Source organism: Eurytemora carolleeae, unplaced genomic scaffold (genome assembly GCF_000591075.1).
Source record: "Eurytemora carolleeae unplaced genomic scaffold, Eaff_2.0 scaffold198, whole genome shotgun sequence".
NCBI classification, from domain to species: Eukaryota; Metazoa; Arthropoda; class Copepoda; order Calanoida; family Temoridae; genus Eurytemora; species Eurytemora carolleeae.
Window position 1 is genome coordinate 149,732 of NW_019396106.1, and position 27,622 is coordinate 177,353.

The 27,622-nt window shown below is 35.2% G+C and overlaps 5 protein-coding genes across 7 annotated transcripts; all 5 read right to left on the minus strand.

Annotated features, from left to right (window-relative positions):
- Positions 1 to 1,442: 1,442 nt before the first annotated feature.
- Positions 1,443 to 8,939, minus strand: LOC111695090 (uncharacterized). Of its 2 annotated transcripts, none has more exons than XM_023464275.1 (6): positions 8,887 to 8,939; positions 7,636 to 7,920; positions 6,538 to 7,287; positions 5,314 to 5,583; positions 2,692 to 3,047; positions 1,443 to 2,417 (listed from the first exon to the last, which is right to left on the minus strand). In XM_023464275.1, exons 3-6 carry the CDS (start codon positions 6,903 to 6,905, stop codon positions 1,525 to 1,527), a joined length of 1,887 nt encoding a protein of 628 aa, XP_023320043.1. In that variant the 5' UTR covers positions 6,906 to 7,287; positions 7,636 to 7,920; positions 8,887 to 8,939; the 3' UTR covers positions 1,443 to 1,524. The 2 variants fall into 2 exon arrangements, with proteins under 2 accessions (XP_023320043.1, XP_023320042.1); XM_023464274.1 differs by having other exon boundaries at positions 8,838 to 8,919.
- LOC111695091 (uracil-DNA glycosylase) lies at positions 8,810 to 16,494 on the minus strand. 2 transcript variants are annotated; one of them, XM_023464276.1, is made up of 9 exons: positions 16,432 to 16,486; positions 13,927 to 14,088; positions 13,383 to 13,494; positions 13,001 to 13,079; positions 11,325 to 11,605; positions 10,733 to 10,941; positions 10,166 to 10,371; positions 9,603 to 10,057; positions 8,810 to 8,949 (listed from the first exon to the last, which is right to left on the minus strand). In XM_023464276.1, the coding sequence occupies exons 2-8, from the start codon at positions 14,064 to 14,066 to the stop codon at positions 9,801 to 9,803; spliced, it is 1,284 nt and encodes a 427-aa protein (XP_023320044.1). In that variant the 5' UTR covers positions 14,067 to 14,088; positions 16,432 to 16,486; the 3' UTR covers positions 8,810 to 8,949; positions 9,603 to 9,800. The 2 variants fall into 2 exon arrangements, with proteins under 2 accessions (XP_023320044.1, XP_023320045.1); XM_023464277.1 differs by lacking the exons at positions 8,810 to 8,949; positions 9,603 to 10,057; positions 10,166 to 10,371; ... (3 more) ...; positions 13,383 to 13,494; positions 13,927 to 14,088 and adding exons at positions 14,182 to 15,175; positions 15,366 to 15,777 and having other exon boundaries at positions 16,432 to 16,494.
- Positions 16,484 to 18,802, minus strand: LOC111695095 (carboxy-terminal domain RNA polymerase II polypeptide A small phosphatase 1). Its single transcript, XM_023464282.1, has 2 exons — positions 18,719 to 18,802; positions 16,484 to 18,376 (listed from the first exon to the last, which is right to left on the minus strand). Exons 1-2 carry the CDS (start codon positions 18,743 to 18,745, stop codon positions 17,567 to 17,569), a joined length of 837 nt encoding a protein of 278 aa, XP_023320050.1. The 5' UTR covers positions 18,746 to 18,802; the 3' UTR covers positions 16,484 to 17,566.
- A 2,882-nt stretch (positions 18,803 to 21,684) lies between these two features.
- On the minus strand, positions 21,685 to 25,120 carry LOC111695097 (CCR4-NOT transcription complex subunit 10-like). Its single transcript, XM_023464284.1, has 5 exons — positions 24,857 to 25,120; positions 24,317 to 24,417; positions 23,515 to 23,668; positions 22,708 to 23,450; positions 21,685 to 22,337 (listed from the first exon to the last, which is right to left on the minus strand). The coding sequence occupies exons 1-5, from the start codon at positions 25,098 to 25,100 to the stop codon at positions 21,726 to 21,728; spliced, it is 1,854 nt and encodes a 617-aa protein (XP_023320052.1). The 5' UTR covers positions 25,101 to 25,120; the 3' UTR covers positions 21,685 to 21,725.
- Positions 25,105 to 26,916, minus strand: LOC111695098 (5-methylcytosine rRNA methyltransferase NSUN4-like). Its single transcript, XM_023464285.1, has 2 exons — positions 25,913 to 26,916; positions 25,105 to 25,646 (listed from the first exon to the last, which is right to left on the minus strand). Exons 1-2 carry the CDS (start codon positions 26,857 to 26,859, stop codon positions 25,115 to 25,117), a joined length of 1,479 nt encoding a protein of 492 aa, XP_023320053.1. The 5' UTR covers positions 26,860 to 26,916; the 3' UTR covers positions 25,105 to 25,114.
- Positions 26,917 to 27,622: the final 706 nt, after the last annotated feature.

Sequence of the window (27,622 nt, forward strand, 5' to 3'; positions counted from 1 at the left end):
TAGATTAACAGATAGAAAGTAAATAGGAGAACTGGGGTTTACAGGTAGAAAGTGTTAGAACTGGAGTTTACAGTTAGAAAGTAGGATAACTGGAGTTTACAGATAGAAAGTATAATAACTTGATGCAGATAGAAATAAAAGAATCGAGTTCAGAGATAGAAAGTAGGAGAATTCTTGAGTTTACAAATAGAAAGTAGGAGAAATGGTTTAAGATAAAAAGCAGAACTAAAAGTTAACAGATAAACAGTGGAGTTCAAAGATAAAAAATAGAAGAACTGCAGTTTACAGATAGAAAGTAGGAGAACTGGAGTTTACAGATAGAAATTGGGAAAACTGGAGTTTACGGAAAGAAGGTGGAGAACTTGAGTTTACAGATTGAAAGTGGGAGAATTGAAGTTTACAGAAAGAAAGTAGGAGAACTGGAGTTTACAGATAGAAAGTGGGAGAACTTGAGTTTACAGGTAAAAAGTGGGAGAACTGGAGTTTACAGATAGAAAGTGGGAGAATTGGAGTTTACAGAAAGAAAGTAGGAGAACTGGAGTTTACAGATAGAAAGTGGGAGAACTTGAGTTTACAGGTTAAAAGTGAGAGAACTGGAGTCTACAGAGAGAAAGTAGGAGAACTGGAGTCTACAGAGAGAAAGTAGGAGAACTGGAGTTTACAGATAGAAAGTAGGAGAACTGGAGTTTACAGATAGAAAGTAGGAGAACTGGAGTTTACAGATAGAAAGTAGGAGAACTGGAGTTTCAAGATAGAAAGTACGAGAACTGGAGTTTACAGATAGAAAGTTTGAAAACTGGAGTTTAAAGATAGAAAGTAGGAGAACTGGAGTTTATATATAGAAAGTAGGAGAAATGGAGTTTACAGATAGAAAGTAAGAGAACTGGAGTTTAAAGATAGAAAGTAGGAGAAATGGAGTTTACAGATAGAAAGTGGGAGAACTAGGGTTTAAAGAAAGATAGGAAACATGAGTTTATATACAGAAAGTAGGAAAACTAGTGTTTACAGATAGATAGGAGAACATGAGATTACAGATAGAAAGTAGGCGCACTAGAGTTTATAAGATAGAAAATATAGGAGATCTGTAGTTTATAAGATAGAAAGTGGGAGAACTGGAGTTTATAGATAGGAAGTGAGCGAACTGGAGTTTACAGATAGAAAAAGGAAAACTTGAGCTTCATGATAGAAAGAAGAAAAACTTTAGTTTATCTTAAAATAGTTAAAACAGTATCAATATTTATTCAAAAAAGGGGGTTTAAAGGGAGCCGACACAATGTTGCCAAGGGGGGCACCCCATACGCAAATGCTATCGTAGACCCATGAAAAAATACGAGAAATGCGATCCAAAAATGTGGGGAAAACTACGATTAAATGAATAAAAGGTTCCAAAAACTTAACATATGAAGGTTTAAAATGTATCACTGTGAATCGCTGACAAGCACTCTTTAAAGAACACTTTATGTTTAATTTATGTTAACAATCTCATTAATACCGTTGTTAGTTGGCATACAGTTTGATTTATATTTAGTTAAATATGCGGGGGTGGAAAATCATGTTTCCTTCCTCATCCGTGATCCTGATGGTTGGAGAGTACACATTTACTTCATCTGCAGTTTCAGGAGCTTTTGGTTCAAAACGTTCTACATCTAGAACAGGGTTGGGTCGGGAGGATGAGTGAGCTCTAGATTGGAGCCTTTTTCCAACTATAACAGGGTTGGAACGGATTGAGGAGTGATTATTAGATTGGAACCTTTGTCCAACTAGGGCATGAATTGGTCGCACGGAGGAGCGAGCTTCAGATTTAGACAATTTTTCAACTAAAACAAGGTTCGGTTGGACGGAGCAGTGAGCCTTGGATTTGGACGATTCTTCGACTAGTACAGGGTTGGGTTGGCCAGAGCAATCTTTGGATTTGGACGATTCTTCGACTAATACAGGGTTGGGTTGGCCAGAGCAATCCTTGGATTTGGACCATTCTTCGACTAGTTCAGGGTTGGGTCGGACGGAGGAGTGAGATTTAGATTGGAACCTTTGTCCAACTATAGCAGGGTTGGAACGGACGAAGGAATGAACTTTAGATTTGGACCATTCTTCGACTAGTACAGGGTAGGGTCGGACGGAGGAATGAACTTTAGCTTTGGACCATTCTTCGACTAGTACAGGGTTGGGTCGGACTGAGGAACGATCTTCAGATTGGGACCATTTTTCAACCAGTACAGGGTTGGGTCTGACTGAGGAGTTTGAGCTCTGTAGATCGGAGTTGTTTGAGAAGGGGTTTTGGTAAAGGTTTCTAGCAATCTTTATCATAGGTCTGTGTTTGAAGCTGGTGGTTTTCTCCGGAGAGGAAACCTTGTCCTGGACAGATTTGGAGGATTTCTCCGGGTTGTTTTCATCTGCTTTAACATGATCACGTAACCCTGAAAAGTAAACATTACTACACAGGTAGATGAGGCGAGATTAGCCGAGAGTCTCATAACAACCAGTTACATGTTAAGTAATACATCCCTTATGTCAAGATTGCTGCAAGTTTAAAGTTTTTGAATTTCTATAATATATTGTGTATTAACACTTAATTAATGTAAGTTGGGTCCGAACATAACAACATAACAAATAGAAAAATAAGAATTAATGATTTGATTTGATTTTATCATTAAAAAATGAATTTTAAAAATTTATTAAAGGAGATTTTACCCGATGAGCTCTTTTCTTTCTCCAACATGTCCTTATGAAGGGTTCGACATAACTCCTTTTTGTCCAGATTTTTCGACGAAGTGTCCGAGGACATAGTTGCTTCTTTGTAGAATAACTCTGGAACCCTGTACTCCTGCAGAGAGTTCAAGGGCAGAGAAGGTGACGGTAAATGATTCTGTTGAGAATAAAAATCTTTCTTCTTCTGTCCTGCGAGTCGGCAGTAATATTGTTTAGTCTCGAGATCCAAGCTCTTCCATCGCTTCCCAAGCTCTGAACTCATCAAATGACACGAAGAATTGGGGTTAAGATCAGCTTTTACAGTTTCCTTGTTATCCTTCACCCACAACGTGTACGCACTGAACAAAATTTTATATCATTTAGAAGACCTATTAAAGACATAAGATCCAATTTAACCTTCATATTTTTAGAACTAAAGAGTTTCAGATCGTCTTTAACGTCTCATTCGTCTGTTTACAGAATATATTAAGCCTGTCAATTTCTATCTGTTTACAGAATATATTAAGCCTGTCAGTTTCTATCTGTTTACAGAATATATTAAGCCTGTCAGTTTCTATTTGTTTACAGAATATATTAAGCCTGTCAGTTTCTATCTGTTTGTGTCCATTATACGTTAAAAGATTTTTGTATGAACTCACGTGACCCCAGAATTTTATGTGAATCCAGCAATAAAAACAAGAAAACTGCGAAATTTTTTAGTTTTACGATGTGTAATACAGGGGACATTAGTTCCAAAACTAACACTTGGCCCATTTCTAACACTGAGTGTTAGAAATGGGCACAAATTAAAAGACTGGGTTTTTGGGATCCCGACCCATATCCAGAGTAAAAGTGGATAAAAAAAACAATAACTAACATTTTATTAAACATGACGAGAACAACAATTCCCAATTTTAAACTTTTTTTAAAATCAAAATTATAATAAGAGTTCTTGTTACATTAAAGCTCTTGACCGTTTTCAAGACAATGTTAGGTTTTCCATTTTCAAACATATCCTGAATTTGAAACATTGTTACGTTTTCGAGACAAAACCCACTTTCCCGTTTTTGAGTACAATCCACAATAAAAAAAACAAAATTCACTTTCATAACTTACAAAATAAATAATTGACAACAAAAATTATCTCATGAAGACTAAATTAACTTCTGAATTATTTCTAGAATCTAAGTTTCCACATTTTATTTGTTAAATTAGAGAATATGGATGATTTATGTTCAAGCATTTTAAACAAACAGTTTCCCGCATTTCTAGTTAAATCTATATTGTAAGAACAAATGATATTAATATTTTGATTTCTAATTGCTGTAATGATTTTTAAAATGTATAAGAACAGTTTGTTTTTATTTTCTATTTTGTTCATATTTTAGCTTATCGAAAAAGCTTGTTTTGTTTCATAAGTGTGTAAAAACTTGAAAATTGACATTGATATGAATTCCGGTAATTGTCTCAAAACCAGGATATATTCCGAAAACGCGACATGAGCTGAAATCCGGTAATTGTTCCAAAATAGGGATATGTTCGAAAATGAAATCAAGAATCTTCAAAAACTAATTCTCACACCTTAATATTAGTTTAAAATGGACATTTAATGTTTCAATATATAGTTTTAGCCATTTTTTACAAATATATGGTGTAATTTTGTTCTACTCGTCTTAGATTTAAAGATATTTACTCTTAAAAAAGATAACTTTGCAGATTTGGCCCATTTCTAACCAGTGTTAGAAATGGGCCAAGTGTTAGTTTTGGAACTGATGTCCCCTGTAATGAAGTCTAAAAACATTGGAAAGCTAAATTAAAATTAAAATTACACCCCAGAGCCATAAAGTCTAGTATTTTATAAAGGGTTTATCAAAAGTAAAGTAATTGACCTGAACAAAAATTCCAATACTATTCAATCTAACTAAGAATAAGATGCCTTAAAGGGACTGTAAGCGTAATTTTACGTGACTGTTTTATGCAAAAATGGCAATGACCGATTTACAACGGTATCCTTGAAACATTTATCTAGTCAGTAATGTGGAAGATCTGTTGTTTTTCTAGAATGGAGTTAAAAGGGGTTAACTCTAATAATTCCTATATGTTTTCCAGTAGTCGAAATCACTTTATGTTTTCCAGAAGTCGAAATCACTTTATGTTGTAGAGAAACCACATTGAAAATAATCAGTTTCCAAAACTTATGAACATTAATACCTAATTCATACTTAATCAGAGAAAGCTTTAAAGGGTACCCAAGTGTGAATCGGGCATTGCTATCTTTGCATGAGGGTCACTTGAAATTACGCCTAAAATCCCTTTATACCATAACTGGCAATTTTTCTTGCGATATCATTAAAAAGCCTTTTTAAGACTACTAAATCCATTCTGGCCGTTATCATAATCTCGTATTTAGTTGGTACTACTTATTAATTACTAGCTGAAGTGCCCGGCGATGCCCGTGGAATATGTAATGTCTTGTAAATAACCAGGATTTAGTTTGCAAACTTGTTACATGCTTGGGGTTTACAGTTTGAAATGGGATAAGAAAATGGAAAGGGGTTTTGATGGGCACTATACGCAGAACCCCTATCCTGTAAACGCCCCTGGAAATAATGAATTAATGTAAACCTGGGGGGAATCTTAGGAGGATTTTCGAGCATTTTCTTTATCTTGGCCTGCTCCTTCATATGGAGATACCGGGGACTGTTGGTATATATTTTCATAGCTTTCCTGTACTCTACATTATCCTTCTCTGCTAACCATGTATACCAACCCTTGGTATTCTCATCAATGTTCCTCCATCTGTATCCTAGTTCTCTGTTAAGCTCGGAGAATGATGGATTACCAAGCTCCTGCTGAACCAATACTCTAACATCCTTCAACCAACGTATATACGCACTAAATACAAAGGTATTAAGTCTTTGCCACAAACTCTGACTTTCTAAACTATCTATCTATCTATATCTTTGCAACCCAATGACATAGACCTTAGATGTTTTAAACTATGAATTCTGATCTAAGTTTGAAATATAAAGGTTTATACCATTAGGTTGCAAAGATTAGAGATTGTGGAAAAGACTTAATTCAATAAATCTATATTTTACTGTTTAGAGGTAAATTAAAAAATGCCCGTTTTCTCAAAATTCTGGAAGAGATTTTTATATTTTCGATTATTAAAAATGATGCATTGTACAGGGTTACCCACAAAGGATAATAATGTAAAGACCAAAAACTATAAGTATATGACAATTTGAAGCTTGATTTTTGGTTTCTGCATTCAAATGAGTATTTTGAGGGTTTAATAAATGGTTAAGCAATGAAATAAGAAAGTTTTTGCCTACAAGGAAACCTGAATGCAAGAAAAACGGAATAAACAAATTCCATACAATCGTCTCTGAAGTCTCATTCTTTGTGGGTAACCCTGTTTGAACTAATTATCAAACATCTTTTGTGAAACTCAAAAAACCTTTAAATGAATTCTATTCTCTTTCTAGACTTTCCAATAAACATGAGAATTGAGCGACGTCTTTAATGGTTTAAGGAATTGTAATGCATTATAAAGTTACGCCCGCTTGAGTATATTTTATGTCAACGGTAATGATGGTGATGTATCTGTATTAATACTTCTGCAGGTTTAACACGGAGAAGGAAATAAAAAAATTTCTCATTTTACTTACAGCCATATGCAATGAAAACATTAACATCAAAATTATTAACTCTAGCAGAGAAACATTTTTAGGTCACATCTTTCATATAACACCGTACTAAATAAGAAGGCATTTACAATGGCGATCTCTAAATCGTTACTCAATTCTTATGTTCATTGTGACACCCTGTAAACATAAGCTTTACCTTTGAGGAGGTTTGGGGGCATCAGGGTCCCTAGGACCTCTAACCCTAGGTTTAGGCTTGGGTCGGGTCAAGGAATATATTGGTTCTGGACTTGCTACAGGCTTGTAAGCATCTAGTTGGTTCACATTGATCTGTTCATAAGTAGTAGAGATATTGTTAGAGCCGTCCTCATTCCTTTCATCATAAACCTTGTCAGAAGACAAGAATATTTCGATGTCGGTATCTTCTAATACGGGAGCAGTTATAGGAGATCCTTCCAGAACTAATTCAGTACTTGTCGTCGGGGACTCTTGGCTTAGAACAGGGTTGGGTTTGAAACTCTCTCCAGGTACCCACACATGGAAAAATCTTCCTTTCTCTTGGCTCATCTTATCATTGTAAAGAAAAAAAAGAAATTAAGGTCTGATGTAACAGAGGAGTCCGGAAATACTTCTTATGAAAATGACAAGATTATGAAAAAAAACTGAAACATGAAGATATCTAGTCTAGAGAACAATGTACGCAATAAAGTTTGCACAAGGAACCGGGTAGGAATATTGGTAAGATTACTAATACTGCTGGATGAAGGTTAAAGCTGCCTTCATTCAGCAAATTACTCATTACATTAAGTAGGCAAAGAATGCAGGCATTCTCGCAGAAATCGATCATCATTTGAAATTTGGTTTTTAAATTAAAGCGTTGTGGTTTTGACATGTAAATGTACGTACGTACTTCAAAAAAGTATAAGCGACACCTTAATGTCGACCCGGTCTAGATGATTTATACATAGCCAAGGTTATGATGCAAGGAAAGTTATTTCAGAGGTGTACGCATCTTTAGTACTGTATTGTAGTGTACTGTCTTTGGGCGGTTAAGTAAACAAAAAACGAATGTCGAAGCCTGACATGGGATCCATCATTCAAATAAAAAATTATTGAAATAATCTGGTCATAGCTGAAACTATTATGTGAATTATCAAAATTTTATGCTTTTAACCTCCTCGGATACTAAACGAACACTGATGCATCTATTCTTGTTTACAAATTTACCCATAGAGAACTGGTTTCAATATGTACGCAGAGTATACGCAACTTCAATTAACTTTCCTTGCATTATAACCTTATATCTATTTACAGTATCCGCATATTATTTGTTTGCAAGGTAAAAGGATAATCCATCATAACACAATATTTACAGTAAACAACATTTTATTCATAGATTAGTAATTTCATCACAAGTATAAGAAACAATACATTTTGATTTTACAAGAAATTAAGAATAAATAAGAGAAAATCACAAGCTTAAAATTGTAAATAATAAATATATATTTGAACACATCACATCTAGCGCAGGATGCAAGTTAGAACAGGACAGTATAAATTTATAAAAAATCTAACACAATATCTACAACATTTAATGTACATGAATTTAGAAAAGGTACAGGGTGTCCCAAAAAACATGGGAATTCAGTGACGAATTCGATATCGTCTTTGTTATGAATTAGCATTGTAATACCTAATTTCAAAAGCCATAATATTATTATGTCTGCTAAAGTCTATTTTATGAAAAGGGTAAAAGACTGCAAAGATGTGTCTATAATGTCTCCGCAAGATGAACAGTGAATACGGACAAGTTTACTCTGTTTGTATACTGTAATTTTCTTGTTTTACTAAGTACAATCGGTTGCAGTCAAAACATAAACAAACAAAATGTAAACAAAGCAGACGAAACTCTTACAGATTACAGCTTTCTCAGTAGGTATCACTATACTAAATCGAAGAATTATTTGAAAAGACGATATCGAATTCGTCACTGAATTCCCATGTCTTTTGGGACACCCTGTAGTATAAAAAGAATCGAGGCAATTCTTTTATTCTATAAGAAAAGATCTGAAAGAAAACCGGACATGAAACCCATAGACCGCTCTCAGGGTCCAGCGCAACTTCATACAGCATTGATCCAACCAATTCTTAGCGCCCATTCACTTCTATATCCCTGTTTTAGGTTTCATGCAATTAGCACTAATAAGACAGGTTTTTAACAGATATTCTTAGACAAATGTTGTGTCAACAATCATATTATGATTAGTCTTGTACCTCCTTTCAAATTTCATATACACTATCTTTAATCAGAGTAAACAAAGGGAATTATTATCAGGAGTTTTCTTTTATGTTAAATGCTAGAAACATCCTGAGGATAGAAATTCGATTAAAACTTTTTTATTAAATGAACCGCAGTTAAAAAATCAACTCCCCCCCCACCCCCGGACTTTAAATAATTTTATCCCACACAACTGATGAGATCATGGTTTAAATACATACAGTTTAATAAAGCTAGGCCGCATTCGGTTAGGGTCGATGAAAGATATACCAGGGAAGTGGGTACAAATTACAAATGTTAATTTACAAAGAGTTAGTGAAGGCACTACGACATCTGCTCTAATTCCATTTGCTCTATGGCCATTTGCTCTATAGCTCATAGATCACGACGTTTGCTCTATATGTCATCTGCTCTATACGTCAATTGCTCTTAAACATTTTTATGACTGTGATGTGGATGCTCTCCTCAACATTTGCTCTATAAACATATTTTACTAACATCTAATCATATTAAAACTATATTTTTACAATTTTACAATTTACAATTCTTCCTACAGCTTTATTATTCCGCCAACTTCCTGGAGGTAGTTTTGTTTAGAGAAGAATAAATATATTTTCACCACATATTAGGTTTTTTTACCCCTCTTATTATTGAGCAGTCTCTCTGTCATGATGAACTTTGAAGAACTGATTAAAACTGCAATTTGCGAATTTTCCAAAAAAAATTCCCGCATTTCATAGTCAGGTTACACTCAGGAATTCCAATAAAAGCTATTCTACAGTGTATTTTTAGGTTATAGAGCAAATGACGTGTTTAGTCATAGAGCAAATGAGGTATAGAGCAGATTGAATATAGAGAAAATGACGTATAGAGCAAATGACTTGATAGATCAAATGGAACTAGAGCAAATGGCCATAGAGCAAATGGAAATAGAGCAGATGTCGTAGCGCCGTTAGTGAATTGTTTAAGAAGTGAAGTTTGTTCACAGCTCAAAATGGAACTGCAATGAAATAGAGTTTTTACTCCAGGTCATTAGTACAATGTGTAGAAATAAACGGACGCAAGTCTCCAGGTTAGTGATAGAACTGGGAAGAACTCGAGTAAGTTTCTTTAATTGAAGATTAATATTCACCACCAATATGGATAGGAACTGAATTCAACGTGTTTAGTTGGATAATGTGAGTTTACTGAATAACCAGCTCTGTTAACTCATTCCGACTCTGAACAGAAACTGTCCTCACGTAACCATTACTGTCCAGAACTGCCTCCGTCTTACACTCCGGAGACGCTACTCCGCTCATTACAGAGGCTTTCCCACTTTGGACAATACTGTTACTGTTGCTATGTATAGTTTGACTAGCTGAGAAGGTTCCTGCTGAAGTTAGGATCGGATTGACTAGGGTTCGGTTTGGAGTCTCTGGTCTGCTTGGATTAGAGGTCCCTGAAACAATTAGTTGAATATAATGTTTTTTTAATCTTTCAAAGCTTTGACTACAACTTACAAGATAAACAATTGACTTTTGCAACAATTTTGATATAAGACACTCACCTATGCTTTGATAATTGGTGAATATTTTAGCTCGCCTATGAGGGAAAGAGAGCCCGTCCCCTAAATGCGTTTGTATCGGAATGAACCAAAGGAAAGGATTCTCTCCGAAAACCTCCCTGATGTTGCTGAGAGTATTGAGGGACCAACCGTCCTTGTCACTCTCATGATCGTCAAACACGGGAGCGCGAAACTGTTCTAGAGTCGTTCTAAACATTAAATATTACAATACACAGTTTATAAACAGATCCCGAGCTCATAAAGCATTGATAAAAAACAGTTCCGTTTCAAGTTCTGTCATTAAGTGTTTGCGCAACAACAAGCTATTATATATTCAGCTGTATTAGAGAAAATTAATGTGTTTCTGGGGAAAATAATTGAAATTTCGGTTAAAGTATTAAGCTGAATACAAACCTCAGAATTTTTTATCCAACCCCACCCCCCTATCCAAAAAAAAAACTTCAAATCTATACCCTTGGATTGTTTATGTTTGCTTTAACTAGGCTTTGAGACCATACAATGCGGTCATGAGAAATAAATGGTATTCTGGTAATTGTGCAGTAAACTTACCTATTCCGTAGAACCAGGTAAACATGATACCAGAAGAGAGAGGATACACTGATTGTGAAGAGTATCGAGACAAGGAACACGAAGATGATATGATATTTAGCCGCTCCTAAACTATTCTCATCAGACCAGAACCTGATGAAGAACTTGACGGAGGAGCAGGCGATGAAGGTACAGTACACCAGGGCGTAACACAGGAAGAGAAGAAAAAACTAAAAAAATCAAAGTTTTTTCCTATTCAAATTGAGTGTTTTCAAAAATGAAAAGGTGATTCCTCCCTTAAATTAGGAATTTTATACGTGTCTTAAAGTAGAAATTCTCTTCTTCTTCTATTTTCCATTGCATATAGCGCGCGGTAACCCCCATAAAGTTTTATTTAACACAAAATTGTTTCTTTAGAAATTAAGAAAAAATTTAAATTATTTGTTTTATCAAAAATTGATTTTCATCTTAAGAGTCAAGGAAGATATCTAACCCCCTCCCCCTCTAACCAAGATCCAAAGACCGAAAACGGGCTCAAGAATCTCAAAAAATTTTCTGGGACCATGTGTCTAGTGATATTATGTGTAGGATTTATGAAGACATAACATCTTACTTTATAGTTAGCGAAGCCTACACAGTTGTTGACCCAGGGGCAGTGATGATCCATCTTCAGGGTGCAAACCTCACACACGGAGCAGTGGTGGGATCTATCTGGTTTTATACATTCACATTTCTCACAGTATCTAACTGCACCCTGAACACTCCTCTGTTTGACGTTGCAACCCATGTTTAGGGTATAGGAGGCCAGGATCTCCTTCCACTGCTCCTCGGAGTTAGCGGCTGCTAGAGCTGATATTGCTTCAGCAGAGAGAAACCAGCTTACTGGAACCCGTCCTGCAAAATATCGTTATATCTATAGCAAAACGAATATTTTCTCCGTTAAACTTATTCGTAACTATTAAAACATTAAGATTTGAAATCAAACGATAGTTCAAAGGAACTATCGACGTATTTTCAAACATTACCCGATTCACAACGGACCTCAATTACGTTAGGAAAGATATCGTCGTTTATCAGTTTTTTAAATGCAGGGGAAGAAAGTTCAAAACCGTACTGAGTGTCAGGTTTGGGCACACATTTTATGATTAACTTTTAAAGTAACTCTTCCTGTGCCAAGATCAAATATAAAACAAACAAAAAACTATTTCCAACATATTATTAAGCACGACAATAACTACACATAACACTATTTACTTCATTTCTAAAATTATAACTGTAAGTGATCGTTCATTTTCAATTAAAACCCGGATACCCTTTTCGCACTCATCATGAATTCGAATCTTGGACGCGTTAAGGACCATAAGCCAATTTTTGAAAAAATCCATAATTTGAAATTATTCAACAATTTGAGACAAAATACAGTTTCATAATCTACAGAATAGCATGAATTACTAAAAATATATTATCTTCTAAATTATTCTAAAATCTGCTTGCACATTATACTTTTCAATAACAAATTTCCCCCATTTAATTGTAAGAACAATATAATATTAATATTAAAATTTTCCAATGTTTTAAGTCGTTTTATTTTGAAATATCAGAAAAGAATGAATCATTTACATTTTTATTGTTTCATTATTTAAATTCTACTGTATGCAAAAAATTTATATTGTTACCAAAATTGTGAAAATGCTAGAAAATATCGTTGATTCAAATCGGTGAAATGTCTCAAAATCGCGAAATGTTCCAAAATGTGTTTTGCGCCCAAACTTTGCATTTGCTTTAATAATATGACATGTTCTAAAATAAAAACAATAATCAACAAAAACTAAATTTTATTTATTTGTAGGGGTTTACAATTTTGTTATAAAAATGTAGCCTTAACTATTCTAAATTAAAGCGTTACATCTCGACTTAAATTGACTAATATAAACAATTAAAAAAGATAACTTTGCACATTTGGCCCAAAGCTGACACTCAGCGTCAGGTCTGGGCCAAATCACGGTTCGGAACTTTCTTCCCCTTAAATGAGATAAATTCTTTCATTTTCTTCCTAAACTCTTTCGCATGAATCCGTAAGTCACTTTTTAGAAAATTTCAATTAATAATTCTGTTTCAACAAGAATATCTGGATCATTTTTACCCAGACAAAGATTTAGTTCAGAAAACCGTTATTAATGAGGCATTTTTTTAAAGGAAGGTCAATATAAATTATTAAAAGCAAAAAATATTTTCTAATTAAGAAGCTGAGACAAAAAATGACAGGTGGGTCCATACTTATATAGTTACCTGGTGGGGTAAAAACTGTCATCCAATAAGACCAGAAGAATAGGATGAAAATAATATGATACAGAACAGCACACACAACCTGTAAACAATTTTAAGGTTAAAATTTCACAATTTAGTTTAAAAAGCCTTTATGACGCTTCGCACTCCTTTTCTTGTAACAATTTTAGCTTGTATAATGTAGTTGTTTCTTCATCGTACTTTTATAAAAAAATGTTGCGGGTTTTCTGTTTAAGTTCCTGGTTTTTCAAAAATCGTAAAAAAATGGAAATTTCACCCAGCCATAAACCTTCCCTGTGGCCATGTGAGTTGCCACAAAAAGTTCAGACCAAATCGGTTAAACCGTAATGTTACTGTTAGTGTTATGATTGCTATTAATGTTTACCTGTTCTGCGACATTATCGTTCATGGCATTAAGAACAAGAGCGATTACGTAAGCGTAGTAGGACCACCCAACTATACCAGAGATAAAGATAACTGGCAGAGATTTCACAAAACTAAATTAGTAAACATAAAATTACAGAGGTTTGGGGGTTAGAATAAATCCACTGTTATTATTAAATAGTTTTATTAGATGTCTCGTAGCTTTTAGGAAAATTAAGTCTTTTTGATGGGGAAAAATACAAACATTGGATGCTCTCCATGCTTTTTCTATAATGTCTTAAGTGGCCAAAATCATATTTCCACTCTTAATAATATAAAAAATGTCAGTTTCTCCTTACTATAATTGATTATGCATATGTAAGGGGGGGGGGGGACCAAACCAAGATTTAGGAATATCTCGAATTTTGTTTTAGTTGTATCTTCAGAAGTGCTATGTCTTATTTAATTTGCAATTGTTTTCACTTTTTATGCCTTAACCCCCCCCCCCCCAATTTAATGTTAGCGTTATAAAATATAAACTTCAGATTTGATTGCTCACAGCTTACCTAGTTAGGTAAAGGCAAGGACGCTGTCTCAGGGTAGGTTTCTCAGGACGTTTAATCGCCGGAGTATGAACCACCTCAACCCTCTCACCCTCAGGGTTCAGAATAACATTCCCAATCACTCTCCCCTCCCCTCCCGCCATCTTGATCTTTAATTAATCAATCCTGAAATAAAAAACTATAAAAAATAGTATTTAACGAATTTTCTTTTTTATTGTAGAAATAGATATATTTAAAAATTCAATAACAGAAGTTTGCTGTTTTAAAGTAAATATTACAAATATAACTTTAAATGAGATTTTTTATAAATCTAGCGAAGCAAAAATATAAAACGTCATGCTAGAAAATAGTCTTGATTTATAGTAAAAAAATGGTTTCTTGATTCAGGTATACATGTGATCACAGGAGGTATACTAATGTATATTTAATGTTTACATAAGATACTCTTGTTACAAGGCAGATTACAATAACAAGTTAGTTAACTCTTGATATTAACTTGAAAAGATGTCACAGTGGTTTAATAGTCGACTTTTGCAACAATGTTTGAAACCCTTTGTACCGACAATAAAGCTTAATTTAAAGTTGTTTTCTTCTCGAACTCTGGGGTTGGACGGTTAGTAGCCACATATCCTAATTCAAGATATACGGTTAATAATTTTCAGTCTTGGCAGATAACTGTGAAATCAGTTTCCTAATTTGATGCAATTCGTATTCTAGATATATTTCGGTACCAAGGTAGACGTGCGTTTAAATACAGCTTATCTTGGAAGTAAATTCCAGTCAATAGCTTTCTTTCCAGACTTGACAAGCAGCTCATTACACTGGGAGAAGTGTTTGCAGCCTAGGAATCCTCTGTGAGCAGAAAGTGGACTTGGATGGGTCGCTTTCAGAATATGATGCTTAGTTCCGTTCACAAAAGCACCCTTCTTCTGTGCATAGGAACCCCAGAGTAGGAATACGACACCTTCACTATTATCTGAGATCCACTTGATCACGGCATCCGTGATCCGTTCCCAACCTTGATCCTTGTGAGAATTTGGATTTCCACTAGTTACTGTTAGAACTGCGTTGAGTAGAAGCACTCCTTGATCCGCCCAACCTGCCAAGTGTCCGTGCCCAGGATGGGAGAACCCAGGAATATCCTCCTTCAGCTCCTTGTACATGTTGACAAGGGAGGGAGGTGTTTTTACTCCGGGTTTAACGGAGAAGCAGAGACCATGAGCCTGTCCTGGTCCGTGATATGGATCTTGACCTAAATATCAGAGCTGAGTATATTTTGTTACCACAAATGCAAATTGCCAATCTCAAGGTTTTATTGCTTAATATATTCAAGTTTACGATTTTTTCTGAAGTTTTGAAGCAGATTATACAGCAAAATTGTAAAGAGAATGCGTGACAAGAATTTAATTCTCATTGTTCAAACAAATTCTGAACACGCCTACCTAGGATGACAACCCTGATATCCTGGATACTAGTTCTAGTTGTCCAGCTCCAGACGTCCTCTCTACTGGGAAACACGGTGCCCCGTCCTCGCTGGGCGGAGACGAATGAGTTGAGCTCCTTAAAGTATGGTTTGTTAAACTCCTCCTCTAGAGCTTGGAACCACGATAATCCAATGCTACCAGAGATAATTTCTAGCTTTTTGGACATAAGGAGAAGTTTAGCTCGGGTTTTGTTGGTGTTTATTCTTTCTTTCTGCTCCGGGCTCAACATAACATCTCCACTTTCGGTTCTTTTTCTCTTGTTTGGAGTCTGGGACGTGTTCAATAAGTTGATCTCATTCTCGTCGTTGGGTTCGAGACTTTCTTTGACAGGACTAGTCTCCTTACCCATTGGATGATCAGATAGAGGTCTCTAGACATTTATATGCTTATATTCATCATATATATAGGTATATATGTATATAATATACCGTTAAATATATTTTATAGATAAATAAATCTGCTTTACTTGTATTACGTATATAAACTTGTGCTGATATTACATAATGATTTTGCCCTTTCGTTTAACAAAGATAAGATTTTTATTTATTTAGAATAGAATAAGGTTTATTTATTTCAGGAAGCAACAATATGAGATTTTATTTGTCTTAGTCATCATCATCACGGGATGAGTTAAAATGTTAAATAAATACAGCATGTTGACGTATTGTTGATATTAATATCAGTTTGTTAAAACTAGATTTAAATGGATTTTCCATTTATTTAAGACAATATTTACATTAACTTATTACTACTTGCTACTTATTACAATAACTGAAGTTATGATATTAAGTAGCAACACAGGCAAATTAAACAAAATGTATGTCAAAGAATGTTTCTCCTGAAGCCTAACTAGATTTTATGGTTCTAACTTTTAAAATGCTCTACAAAAAGAAATCATGTTTATAAATTGGCGTGGGAAAGAACAATTTTGAAAACAAATAACTTTTATAAATTCACTTAACTCTGTTGTATTTTAAGCTTTTATGTAAAATATCCAATTGAACAGTCATAAAAAAAATCTTACCTTAACTGAAGGAATGCGCTTAAAGAACGATGTAATCTTTCCCGCCATTATATCTGAATATATTATAAATTAATTAAACAAATCACCCCATTCTCTCAAGTCACTTGCAGTAATAAACAGATCATTCCTTACAAAAGCAATATTTTATTTAAGTGTAAAAATAGACAAGGTGTAAACACACACCTAGTCCCTGGGTAGCACCATTTTTAGCGATATAGAAAACATTGGTTAAACTTCTGCTGTGAGAACAGATATCTCGTATGACAGGGGTATATAATTTATTTAACGGCCCGCCTTTCAAAGTTCAAACGGAGAAAAATAAAATTTTATAATGAGCGTGGGTCGTGCGGGTATTCATTATCAATTATGCCTTTTTTTCTCGACTTTTGTAGGTTTTTTTTGCGCGTTTACTTCATATCTGCTCTAATAACATGTAGAGTTGGATGAAAAGAGGAAAGGGCTACATATATGCTCCCTCAATGAGAATCCGTCGTTTTTGCAACTTATTAATTTTCTAGAATTGGCTCGAACATTCTTTCATACGTTGTAAGTTAAATTTGAGTTTTTCAGAAAGTTTTTGAACAGGGAGAGAAAAATTGTAAGCAATTTAATTAAGAGGTTTGTTTAGTTCAAACTCAAGGCAGAAAGATATAGAAGTATAAAAGGCAAGATGATCAGGGGAATGAATTACATAAAGTTTTTGCATTGGAATTTGTTAATATATTCTAGGATAAAAATGTCCTAGTGGAAAAGAGAGTTAGGGAATGAAACTAATGTTTAAATGTACTTTAGTACATAAACAACTCCAGGGTGGTTAAAACTAATATTTATGTACAAAGTAATTAAACCAGGATATAACAATATATATTGCTAGGCGTAGAAAACCTCACTGATTATTCAATGTATAAAAAATCTACTGTAGATCGGTTTTACTAAGAAATATTATATTAATTTTATACAAATTCATTAGTTACGTGCACATTTTGGGTTGTACATAAAAATAATTTTAGTTCATTAAATAGTATACAAAAGATATCATCAGTATGATAAGATAAAGCAGGCATCCTTAAAACTGTCTGCTAGGTTTACAGGAAAGATTAACAAAGGTTGATTGTGCAGCATGTTCCCTAATAAACTAGACCCTCTGCTGGTTTCCCATCTGGAGACTAGGATCTGTTCGTTGAACCTTCTTTAACACGGTATAAATATTATCAGCTTGGCTCAGCTCCTCGAAGAACGGAATAAGGTCTAACAATTCTTTATTCTCCATATCATCAAACCAGGATACAACAGGCACAGCGTTCTCAGGGTGGAATATATACGATGCGGGAGAATTGTCGACGATTATAATTTTACCGAGCTCCCGTCCTAGCCTACTCAGATCCTTTACATAGTTCCCCCTGTGGAACACACAGGACTCACGGAATAGTCTGGATCTAAACACGTCCCATTTATCCAATAGATCAGTGACAGGATCAGCATACTTGGCTAGGCTAGCGGTAAACAAGACACATTCATACAGTTCTCCGACCTTCATCAAGAACTCGTCCACGTAAGGACGTTTGAGAACATAAACCTGGTGAATGGTTCCATCTATCTCTACTGGAACTATAAAATCTGCGTTGTTGATTGGTTTAAAGGAGCTATGGACTAGAGTTTCGTCAAGGTCGATAATAAGGCATTTTTTGTTAATATCTTCTGCTTTAAGCTCAGGCAGAAGTGGTTTCTCCTCACTAGGATTGGAAACTGTCTCAGGGTGTCCCGGTTCACCCTGTAAGGATGAACTGTGACCGTATCCCTTTCCGAAACAACACAACAAGGATTGGAACAACTTTTTCTTCTTTTTGAGTCCTTTCTCCGGGAGAACATGATTAGTGTCAGGCTGAGGTTGTTGAACCTTGACAGGGTCTGCTCCAGGATCAGATACATCACTATCCTTCTTCACCTTAACAGATTATCAAGTCAAATACATGTAAAAAACACGTTTAACGCGAAAAAATCGTATGTTATGTTGTTCAGACCTTGTTTTATATAACAAAAGAAATAAGGCTTTAATTGAAAATTTTGCAAGATTTTGTCTTTATTCGATAGAGAATGTGGACATTGAGAATTAGACATGTAAATCTTAAGAAGGGCCACTCAATATTACCAAATGCATCATTTTTAAAGCCAATATTTGATGGGATATGATTAAAATAAAACTAATTTCTCAGATCGGAAGAACAATTTTTCTCTTTTAAATTTAGATTATAAGATAAATGTGAAGATGAAAAAATAATGACAATACCTGAGTAATAATTGAAGATGGATCCATCCCCCCACTACAACCATCTAGCCCGGACTGAAAATTAGTCACCAAACATAGATCATTCTGAAATATATTTGTATCATCTTTCTTGAATATTGAATTATTTAATTCGACTTACAAGGCCGCAGCATTCGTGCAGTGCTTAATTTACAAAACTGCAATATTTGGACCCATGATTTGAGGCAAAATAATCTGTAAAAATGTAATTCTAATTTAAAAATCCCCATGTTAGTACATAGTATAGTGAAAGAAAAAAGCAAAGTCAAGTTTAGAAAAATTTGGATATTTATGGATTAGATCTGGGTCCGAAAATCGATCTCAAGGAAATGACAAACTGTTTGATAATTTGAAAGGAAGACGACACTCAAGAGGAAATAACTTTTTTTGTCTCTACCACCTTTAAAATACATTAAATACTTAAATTCGTATTTAATATATATGTCAACTAATAATTTTTAATGATTATACATTGCTGTTGGGTCTGTCCTAGAGAACGATTTACATGCACTACACCGGGAAATTGAAATCAAACAAACATATACTCTTTCACATTTATTAGTCTATTTAGAGCTTGTTAGATTGCAAACATTTCAACAAAATATGAAACTACTTTTTACTAAGAGGCCGGTATATGAGAAATAAAAAACTATTTTCAATGAAACAAAAAATCCAACAAAGAGAGAATATTTGTAATTTCCGAGAGAACGATTTTTGGACCCCTTCCCTTGCCTATCAATATTGTACATGGATCTTATATGTATCACATTGATATAATTGGTCATGTGGCCGCAGCACCTGCCCCCCTAGTCTGTCTTAGACACAGCTCTCGGCCCAGAAATTGTCATAACCTAACCTAACCCTAAAATAATAATAAATAAATAATAATAATTTTGCTGAAGAAAAAAGTGGTCATGTTCAAAGTTGATAGAAAGGGGGGGGGGGGTCCAAAACTCGTTCTCTAGGAGACCCCGAATATTTGGCACCAACGCTCATATGTCCTCAATCTGACAAAAAAGGGCAACAAGTCTAGTCACCTATGATGTTATAAGTTTGAGACATAGAGATCTGGTATATCTACTTATAAATACAATATCTTACAAAATAGCATATTTTCACAAACACATTTAATTTCACTTTGATGTATACGATACAATGAGACAAATATAAAATGTATTTTTGAAATAATCTGTAAGGAGAGGAGGTAAGATGAGGTTAATACTCTGGGGTGCGCATTGCCGCTGATAAACCTAACCTTGAGAAATTGGAAGACTCTAGACTCGGAACTAAAAACGAGTGACCCAAAAGTTGGAAATTAGAAATTAATGTGTAATATTAAAGGACAAAATAGATTCAATGAATTTATGTATCCTTAAAGATTGGGTATTTCAAGGAATTAAACGATTTTGATAAGACTGCAAAGAGGGAGATTTGAAGCCATTTTTAGGTGTCCCACGAGGTGGGGAAGGCAACCTCATTTTACATATTTCCATTTATGATATCGTCAATCAATTTAATTTATTAAAACAAATTTTTAAATTTCTGTGCTGGCGTCAGGAATTTCTATGACTATATACTTTTCCCTGATAAAGCACAAAATTAATTTACCAGAAAAAATAATGTGCTTTTAAATTTATAGATAATTTTTCACATCATAGAATAGCTATAGGCCACTTTTTAGGAATAGCTTTTAAAAAGTAGGGTTCCCAACAAAATTTAGTTCGTTTTGAGAAATATTTTAAGTATTCCAGATCATAAGAATCAATTTAAAAGCTCTTAATATCTTATCAAAAATTTTAGTAAAATTAAGTTAAAATTTCGCGTAAATGGACTGTTTTTCTTTCTAGTTATATTAGAGATATTTAAAGAAAACTCTGTTATAACCTAAAGATTTAAAAACCATAAGGGCTTTTTTTACAAGCCCTACAGATTTGAAATACATATTATAGATCTAAAGACGATTACTTTTTTCTTTAATTTGAGCCTAACGCAAATGGCCTTTATTGTTGTTTAATGCATTATTTTAAAGGTTAAACTTCATATAATTATATACTACGCTCTTGTCTGCAAACAGAAGGATCCCCAATCCCCATATTGCTTCCAAACATCGCGGTTCGGAAGCAATGTGGGGATTCAAACAAAATCTACAAAGTTTTGATATTTCCCGCCCGAACTTTGTTTGTCAAAGAGAAAGAAAAAAAATTATGAAAATGTTAAGGATTCAATGGATGAAATAGCGTGCTTAAATAATCGAATTAGTCCTGCTTTAAGTAGAAATTGACGGTTATAAATGGAAGAAAATTCCCGACACACTGTTTTGGAGAGGATCGGAAGCCCTATGGGGACGCGCAATGCCACAAATAGGTAAAATGAGGCTCGGAAGCTGTGGGGGGGGGGGAGGAGGTTGCCTTCCATCCCGCGTCCCAAAACCTATTAGATTATGAATAATTCAAAATTTTGATTTTTGGGGGAACTCAAAAGTTTTAAAAGGAAGAATCACTTAAAATAAAAAAAAAAATAAAAAAAAAGAACCTATAAAGTATTCTGTGCGTATTTCGGCGTTTAAGATAATCCAATATGAAATGGGACGCTCTGCATGATCGTACGAGTGACAAACAAGGACGACTACAAAAATTTCTTCATTTCTTCGGTTCTCTTACAATACCAGTTTCTGTAGCATCCATTTGTGTCAGATATTCTGATACATTTAAGAACAGATTTTTATGTATCTTTAATATGACGAGACCTAAGATTTCTCGTATATACATCGCGATCCAGAGGACCATATAACCATCGCAATCCAGCCAGAGGACTTAGTCTGGAGAATACCTAGGCATACTATTATGACATTGTGCACCTCGCAAATTAACAATCTGAATTTTTAACGAAAAAAAAAATATTAACTCTCATCATTAAAAATTAACAACAATATTATTAATTTCATTTCATATTCACGCATTTTTTAATAGAAAATAATAAAAATATAAATTTATTTGGGAAAATTTGAGAAATCTTGATGATCTTGTGAATAATCTGCGGCTGGACATCTATCCCTGACAAGCTGAACAGCACGTTCTGAATCTCCCTGTCTTAGCGCAATATATAGGTTTAGGAGTAGAACTTGAACAGTTATCTCGCTGTTTCTGTTATACAAGGGTCCAACCAAACAATCCGCTTTCTCCCACTCCTCTCGGAGCGCGAACCCTACAGCCAGGTTGTATTGAATATACGAGCGAGCCTCCGATAGATCACTCGGACTCCAGCCAACTGAGGTTCGAGAATCATTACCAAAGTTCACGTTTACATCACAAATATTTCCCGGATCTAAATGTTTAATGGCAGCGCTTATTTTATCCTGTAAAATCAAGGACTCTGCCGCGTAAAGATGCGCTAACATCTTGTAAGCTCCGGGGAGGTTAGGAAGCTCTAGCAAGGACTCCGCGTATCGTCCCGCTTGCACAAAATCTCCGACAGCTAGGGCAACGTAGGATTTAGCGGAGAGGATTGATATCTTTAGCTGTTCTATATCCGTTCTGCTCATAGGGTTTCCTATATATCCTATTCCACAACAGAATCCCCAGTTCTCAATATCCCCTTCAACCTGTAATAAAATTACATTAAGATATGCAGCGTGATTCCTTAACAATTTTCATAATAAAAACCTTTGAAATTAAAAAAAAACAGTAAGAACTTTCCACTATTTTCATCCTAGGAGTAAATACAAGGGCAAATCAGAATCCTAGCAAAAACTATCGTTTTAGGTTTGTTTTTTGCAAATATTTTCTATTAGTTTCAAATTTTGGCAAATTTGTAAAAAAGGCAAATTTTTCGAGTAAACAATTTTGTTTGAAAAGCTTTTTTTTGCATAATGGATACATCAGCATATTGCAAAACATAAAAAATGATATAAGAAGTGAGTGAATAGTCACATTCTGTTTTGAAATCGAGAAAATCGATTATTATTTTTTTACCTCAGGTAGCAATGATTCCGCGTTCTTTAGGCAAACGTAAGCAAAGTCCAAGGAAAGGACAGGAACGGTACCAGGTGTATTAGAAACAGTATTGCTTGGATTAGATGCTATAATCTTGTGCATGGCTCCAGCTCCAACCCCTCCGCTAGACACCTGCTCTGCTCTATCAGTCCCACTGAAATGTTTATCATTGTCTGGTTGATTATGCTGGATACAACACTCTGCCAGATGAAACCAGACACTTGGATCCAGATAATGAGACGCTACCACGTCTAATAACAAATCGAACGCTATGTGTGGTCGTTTAGCATGAAGTAGGGCAAGGCTGATGTTATAAAGAACCTGAGACTGAGCTATCCAACTAGTTGACTCCTTGCCACCGTCAGCTTGGTTTGGTATAGAAGTTCCGCCCTGGTTGGATTCCAACCGTTCCAGGGCATTCTTGAAATAGTAAACTGCTAGGTTGGGTTTCTTCATATTCTGATGGATACAGCCTAGATTATTATAATAGTGCGGGAAGACCCTGTTGCCAGCAGCTTGAACTGCTGAATTCAGCATCTTGATTGATTTCCTAAAGTTTCCGCAATGGTATTCTATGTGAGATCGGACAAACTCGCAGGTTAAACCAACATTTCCTGGAAGACTCACAGACTTTAATTCTTTCTTTAAAGATTTAATTTGACGATTCAATACTTGACATCTTGCTTTTAAAATCATCAGTCTTGAACATTCCTCGTCGTTTCCTGAAACATTCAGAATTAATCCTATGAAACTAAATTGCAAATACCTAATTAAAAAAAACTATACCTTCTACTAGAGGTTGAAGCATATTAGCATATTTTGCTGCCTGTTCAGGTTGTCTGAGAGCAAGAGAAAGTTCTGCGTTGAGAAACAGACTTCGTTTAGCAAACATTGGTTTAGTTGTTGCTGTGGGGAGAAGACGGGAAGCAAGCTGGGACGCCTAAAAAATAATTTCATCGATCATCAGTGTTTTCAAGGTTGGAGGGGGTAGGGGGGGGAGGGAGATATAAAAATAAGTAGCATCAGGAGGATGATTTAATGAGAGGGTAAATCAAACAAGTAAAAATCTTGAAAAAACAGAATAAATTTTAATTATTTTGAAATGGTTAGGTTCTACTTTCGTATCAAGCCTTAGAAGAATCCTTCATCATCAGCCTATGGACGGGTTACTGCTATACATATACATCCCAGTTCTATTTTGAATTAAGAATCTGGTAAATTATGGATCCAATGAACCAGACAAGAAACATCCTCCCCAAAAAACCTTCATTGAACTATCTTATAAAATACCAAAATGATCATCCTAGTAGTGGTTAGTTACCAAGCTTTATAATAGGATAGAATAAAAGTGAAACGTGTTAATTTACAAACATATTTAGCTTTGAAAATAAAATAAAATAAAAAACTTTGCAACTCATGAATACTGTATAGCAGCCCAGTGGCAAGGCTGATGCACATCCAACATCTCACCTTAGTAATACAATTTACAATTTTCGCCATAAGATTTGAATCTTTAACATCATGATATTATGTATTATGTAAAATATCAATAAAATCTCATCGTTTACTTAATTAAATATTAAGGAACCTGAAGAATATGTCTCTGCTGGAATTTACAAACAGCCAGGTTGTAAGTTAGAACTCCCCACTCTCCTTCATCATCTTTACTTACTCCAGACACATCTACTCCTAGAACAGTTAACTCAGTTTGGGTTCTTTATTCATGGTTTGGATGTTTTAACATTCCACTGAAAAATAAAAAAGGCAGTCTCAAGTTGGAATCTATTGAAGTGGATCCAGATCCTGAATATATCCCGTGGGAAAATTAATCATGGACCAAGTCTACAAATATTTCTTAAAGTTAACAAAATTTATCTTATAATTAAAATACGCCAACTTTTATCATGAAAATTGATTACACGAAATGTGTATAGTAATATTTTGGTTGTTATTGTGATACTATAAAATTGATAAAAACTCTGAAGTCGATCAAGAAAGTGGTTCGCTATATAGTTAGGTAAGAATTTACCAGGCTCATCTTTTTCAACTATCAGATATTAAAAAACGATCTTTTTTAAATTTTGTTCTCTTTAACGACATTTTCAAGTAAACAAACTATAATATAAACCTGCTGTTTTGGCCAATCCCTCCAATTGCTGCTGAACCTCCGTCAGCTGCACAGGACTCCCCTCAGCGCGACATTGAGCAACTATCTTATTATGAGCCAGCTTCACGTCGGACGGACGGAGAATCTCTAGCTGCTCCAAGGAGGCGAGACAGGAGCTGTACTCGTTATTGTTAAAATGAACCAAAGCCTCCGCCGCCAAATCCTTCTCTTTTCCGGAAACTCCGCCACGATCATCGTCAGACATTTTATCTGAAAAAATTATGATTCCCTTGTTATTTTGCAAAAGTAGGTTGGTCCAAAATTATTCGAGAGATGTGGAACGATAAGATTTCCCAGCTTGACACCTTTTTTTTCTCCATGTATTTTACAAATAGAGTTAAAAGGTTGGAGCGCATCTGTAAGATCGTTAACAACGTATTGGTAGGTGGTTTCCTCCCATATTGCCTTTAATGCCATGTTCACCACCCCTTCGTTCTGTATAGGTGACAAGGTACATGTGGAGTATACTAAATTACCCCCCACTTTCAGGTAAAGCAGGCCCGCCTTTAATAATTCGCACTGCTCCTTGGGAAGATTAAGTCTGTTCTTAATCATTTTCATTGCAAACATGTTAAAGTCTTCACTATTCACTGAATGGCGGTCGGAGAAACATGGAACATCGCAGAGAACCCTGTCATACACTCCGTACTCAAGTAGTTCAGCTCCGTGTCCTTTGGAGAACTCGACAGTGTCGCGAACATGTCCTACTCCTGAACCTACTCCACAGTACTGCTCCATTACACTTCCGACTCTAGAAACAAAACACTTTACAATCTTGTAAATGTCCTTTCTTCAATATATATTCAAACTTCATACTTCATAAAATCAAACGTTGTATCAACACTGATATTATGTCCCAAATGGTTCCAAATAATGTTTTAATGTTTCATGATTTTACTATCCCTGGAAAACAATTAAAATTGAGGAAAAATGAAAAGATTATCAAATTTGTAGAGAAGCAACAATTATTAGATGATTTAGATCTGCAGTTAGGTATTTTAGACAGATCTTTGATACCTGGAAAGTCTCCGGCCACTGATGTCGTTGCAGACGATTTTCCGGGGATAAAGCGTCTGCAGGGCTATCAGAGCCTTCCCTCCTGGCGCAGAGCACATGTCTAAAACCGTCTGTTCTGGTTTCACGTCCAGAGCTAAAACAGGGAACACAGATCCTGCATCCATACAATAATAGTTCAAGTTTCCTTCCAGCCCCGGGGTCGGGGGCGGAAATCTATCCATCACATTCCGAGGAAATGTAAATATTTGTAAATGCTTCGGAAAGTTAATATTATTACAGATTTTGATTGGAATTGTTTGATTTCCTATTGGCTGGTAGTTGTCGTAATATTCTCCCTCCTCTATAAAATCCTCCATTCCCTTGAGCCGACTAGTTGGGACAAAATCATACATTGAAGTAGAACCATCACCGACCACTAGTTCATCAGGATCAATATATCGTTGTTGAGCAGAGTCAGGGTTTAAGGAGACACATGGATCATCAGGTTCAGATTCCTCTACCACCTCCGATATAGGGACAGATTGCTCAGGAGGAAGCTCTATCTCTTCATTTAAGGGGATATCATTGGTAACCACAGGCTTAGGTCTTGTATCGTTTATTTGATTAAATATTTCTGTAACATTAATACAGCCCAATTCTTTGAGTTTAACTGCGGTCACCTCTGGATCTGCAAAATTATTCACAAGGGCACAATGTTTCTGCCGACTAAGCAAAGCAAGGCGTATAGAGTTCCATTCCTTACCGAAGAATTGTGAGTAGTACTGATCAAAATTTGCAAGTGCATAATCTTTGCTAGTTTTTTCTAAAATTCGAATGGGTAAATGTGGATTATCTGCACGCAACGCCTGCTTTTTTCTTTTCATTTTAACCCCTCCAAGAAGTAAACTAGAAGTGGAGAAACATGACTGTTTGGTTCCCAAGTGTATCCAAGTAAATACACGAAACATTGTGAAAACTCCACTAGTGCTATTTCTGTTCTGTTGCAACTTCAAAATCAAAGTGTACAGCAGGAACTCGGTTTTCTAGACTCGAAAGAATGATCGTCTTCGTCTTCTGCAACTTGTTGGTCTTGATTGATTGAGAGTACGCGGTCCTTATAAGAACAAGGAAGGGCGTGTCATTTCCTTTAGAGCTAGGTCATATGAATCTAATTTTCAATTATTTAGACAAAGTGTAATAAATAACGCAATGAAAAATAACAGTATCAGCAAAAATAGTAAGGTATGGTTTAGAAAGGTCTGCAATTTTCTTCATTATTTAAGATTTTGTTCGACATAAATGTCACAGATGTCACATGCCTCTGAGAGACGTATTGGGGGAATTGGGGGGGGGGGGGGGGGCCCCCCCTCATATTTGGGAGGAGGGTGTAAAAGCCCCCCCCCCCCCACACTACATGGTATCAGGGGGGTCAGCAGAATTGAGTTTACATCATAAACCGTTTATTTAAGCAATTTTTTTAGAAAACCCTTAAAATGGATATTTTTACGAATTTGAGACCAAAAAAATACTTACATTTATATATCTAGATTATCCTGAATCTGCTGTAATTTCATGAAAAAAGCTACAGGGTGTCTCCCGAAATATGACAGTTGGTGAATTATAGTTTAGAATGTCTTATTCCATTGTTTGTTCAGTTGTTTGATACCAAAGATCAATACAAATATTATATGGGCAGGGGCGGGATACAGGATTTAAGTGAGAGGGGGGGGG

Excerpts from the sequence above, each read along its gene's own strand:
- LOC111695090 (XM_023464275.1), bottom strand. The coding sequence starts at position 6,905 with ATGAGCCAAGAGAAAGGAAGATTTTTCCATGTGTGGGTACCTGGAGAG. Across the intron at positions 3,048-5,313 it reads CCTCCTAAGATTCCCCCCAG|TGCGTACACGTTGTGGGTGA; the intron begins GTTTACATTAAT and ends AATTTTGTTCAG. Across the intron at positions 2,418-2,691 it reads GAAAGAAAAGAGCTCATCGG|GGTTACGTGATCATGTTAAA; the intron begins GTAAAATCTCCT and ends TTTACTTTTCAG.
- LOC111695097 (XM_023464284.1), bottom strand. The coding sequence starts at position 25,100 with ATGTCTGACGATGATCGTGGCGGAGTTTCCGGAAAAGAGAAGGATTTG. Across the intron at positions 23,669-24,316 it reads AGCAGAGACATATTCTTCAG|GCGTCCCAGCTTGCTTCCCG; the intron begins GTTCCTTAATAT and ends ATTATTTTTTAG. Across the intron at positions 22,338-22,707 it reads CGGAATCATTGCTACCTGAG|GTTGAAGGGGATATTGAGAA; the intron begins GTAAAAAAATAA and ends ATTTTATTACAG.
- LOC111695095 (XM_023464282.1), bottom strand. The coding sequence starts at position 18,745 with ATGGATCCATCTTCAATTATTACTCAG. Across the intron at positions 18,377-18,718 it reads CATCTTCAATTATTACTCAG|GTGAAGAAGGATAGTGATGT; the intron begins GTATTGTCATTA and ends TAATCTGTTAAG.
- LOC111695091 (XM_023464276.1), bottom strand. The coding sequence starts at position 14,066 with ATGGCGGGAGGGGAGGGGAGAGTGATTGGGAATGTTATTCTGAACCCT. Across the intron at positions 10,372-10,732 it reads TACCTGGTTCTACGGAATAG|AACGACTCTAGAACAGTTTC; the intron begins GTAAGTTTACTG and ends TTTAATGTTTAG. Across the intron at positions 10,058-10,165 it reads CACCAATTATCAAAGCATAG|GGACCTCTAATCCAAGCAGA; the intron begins GTGAGTGTCTTA and ends TAATTGTTTCAG.
- LOC111695098 (XM_023464285.1), bottom strand. The coding sequence starts at position 26,859 with ATGTTTCGTGTATTTACTTGGATACACTTGGGAACCAAACAGTCATGT. Across the intron at positions 25,647-25,912 it reads AGTGGCCGGAGACTTTCCAG|AGTCGGAAGTGTAATGGAGC; the intron begins GTATCAAAGATC and ends TTTTGTTTCTAG.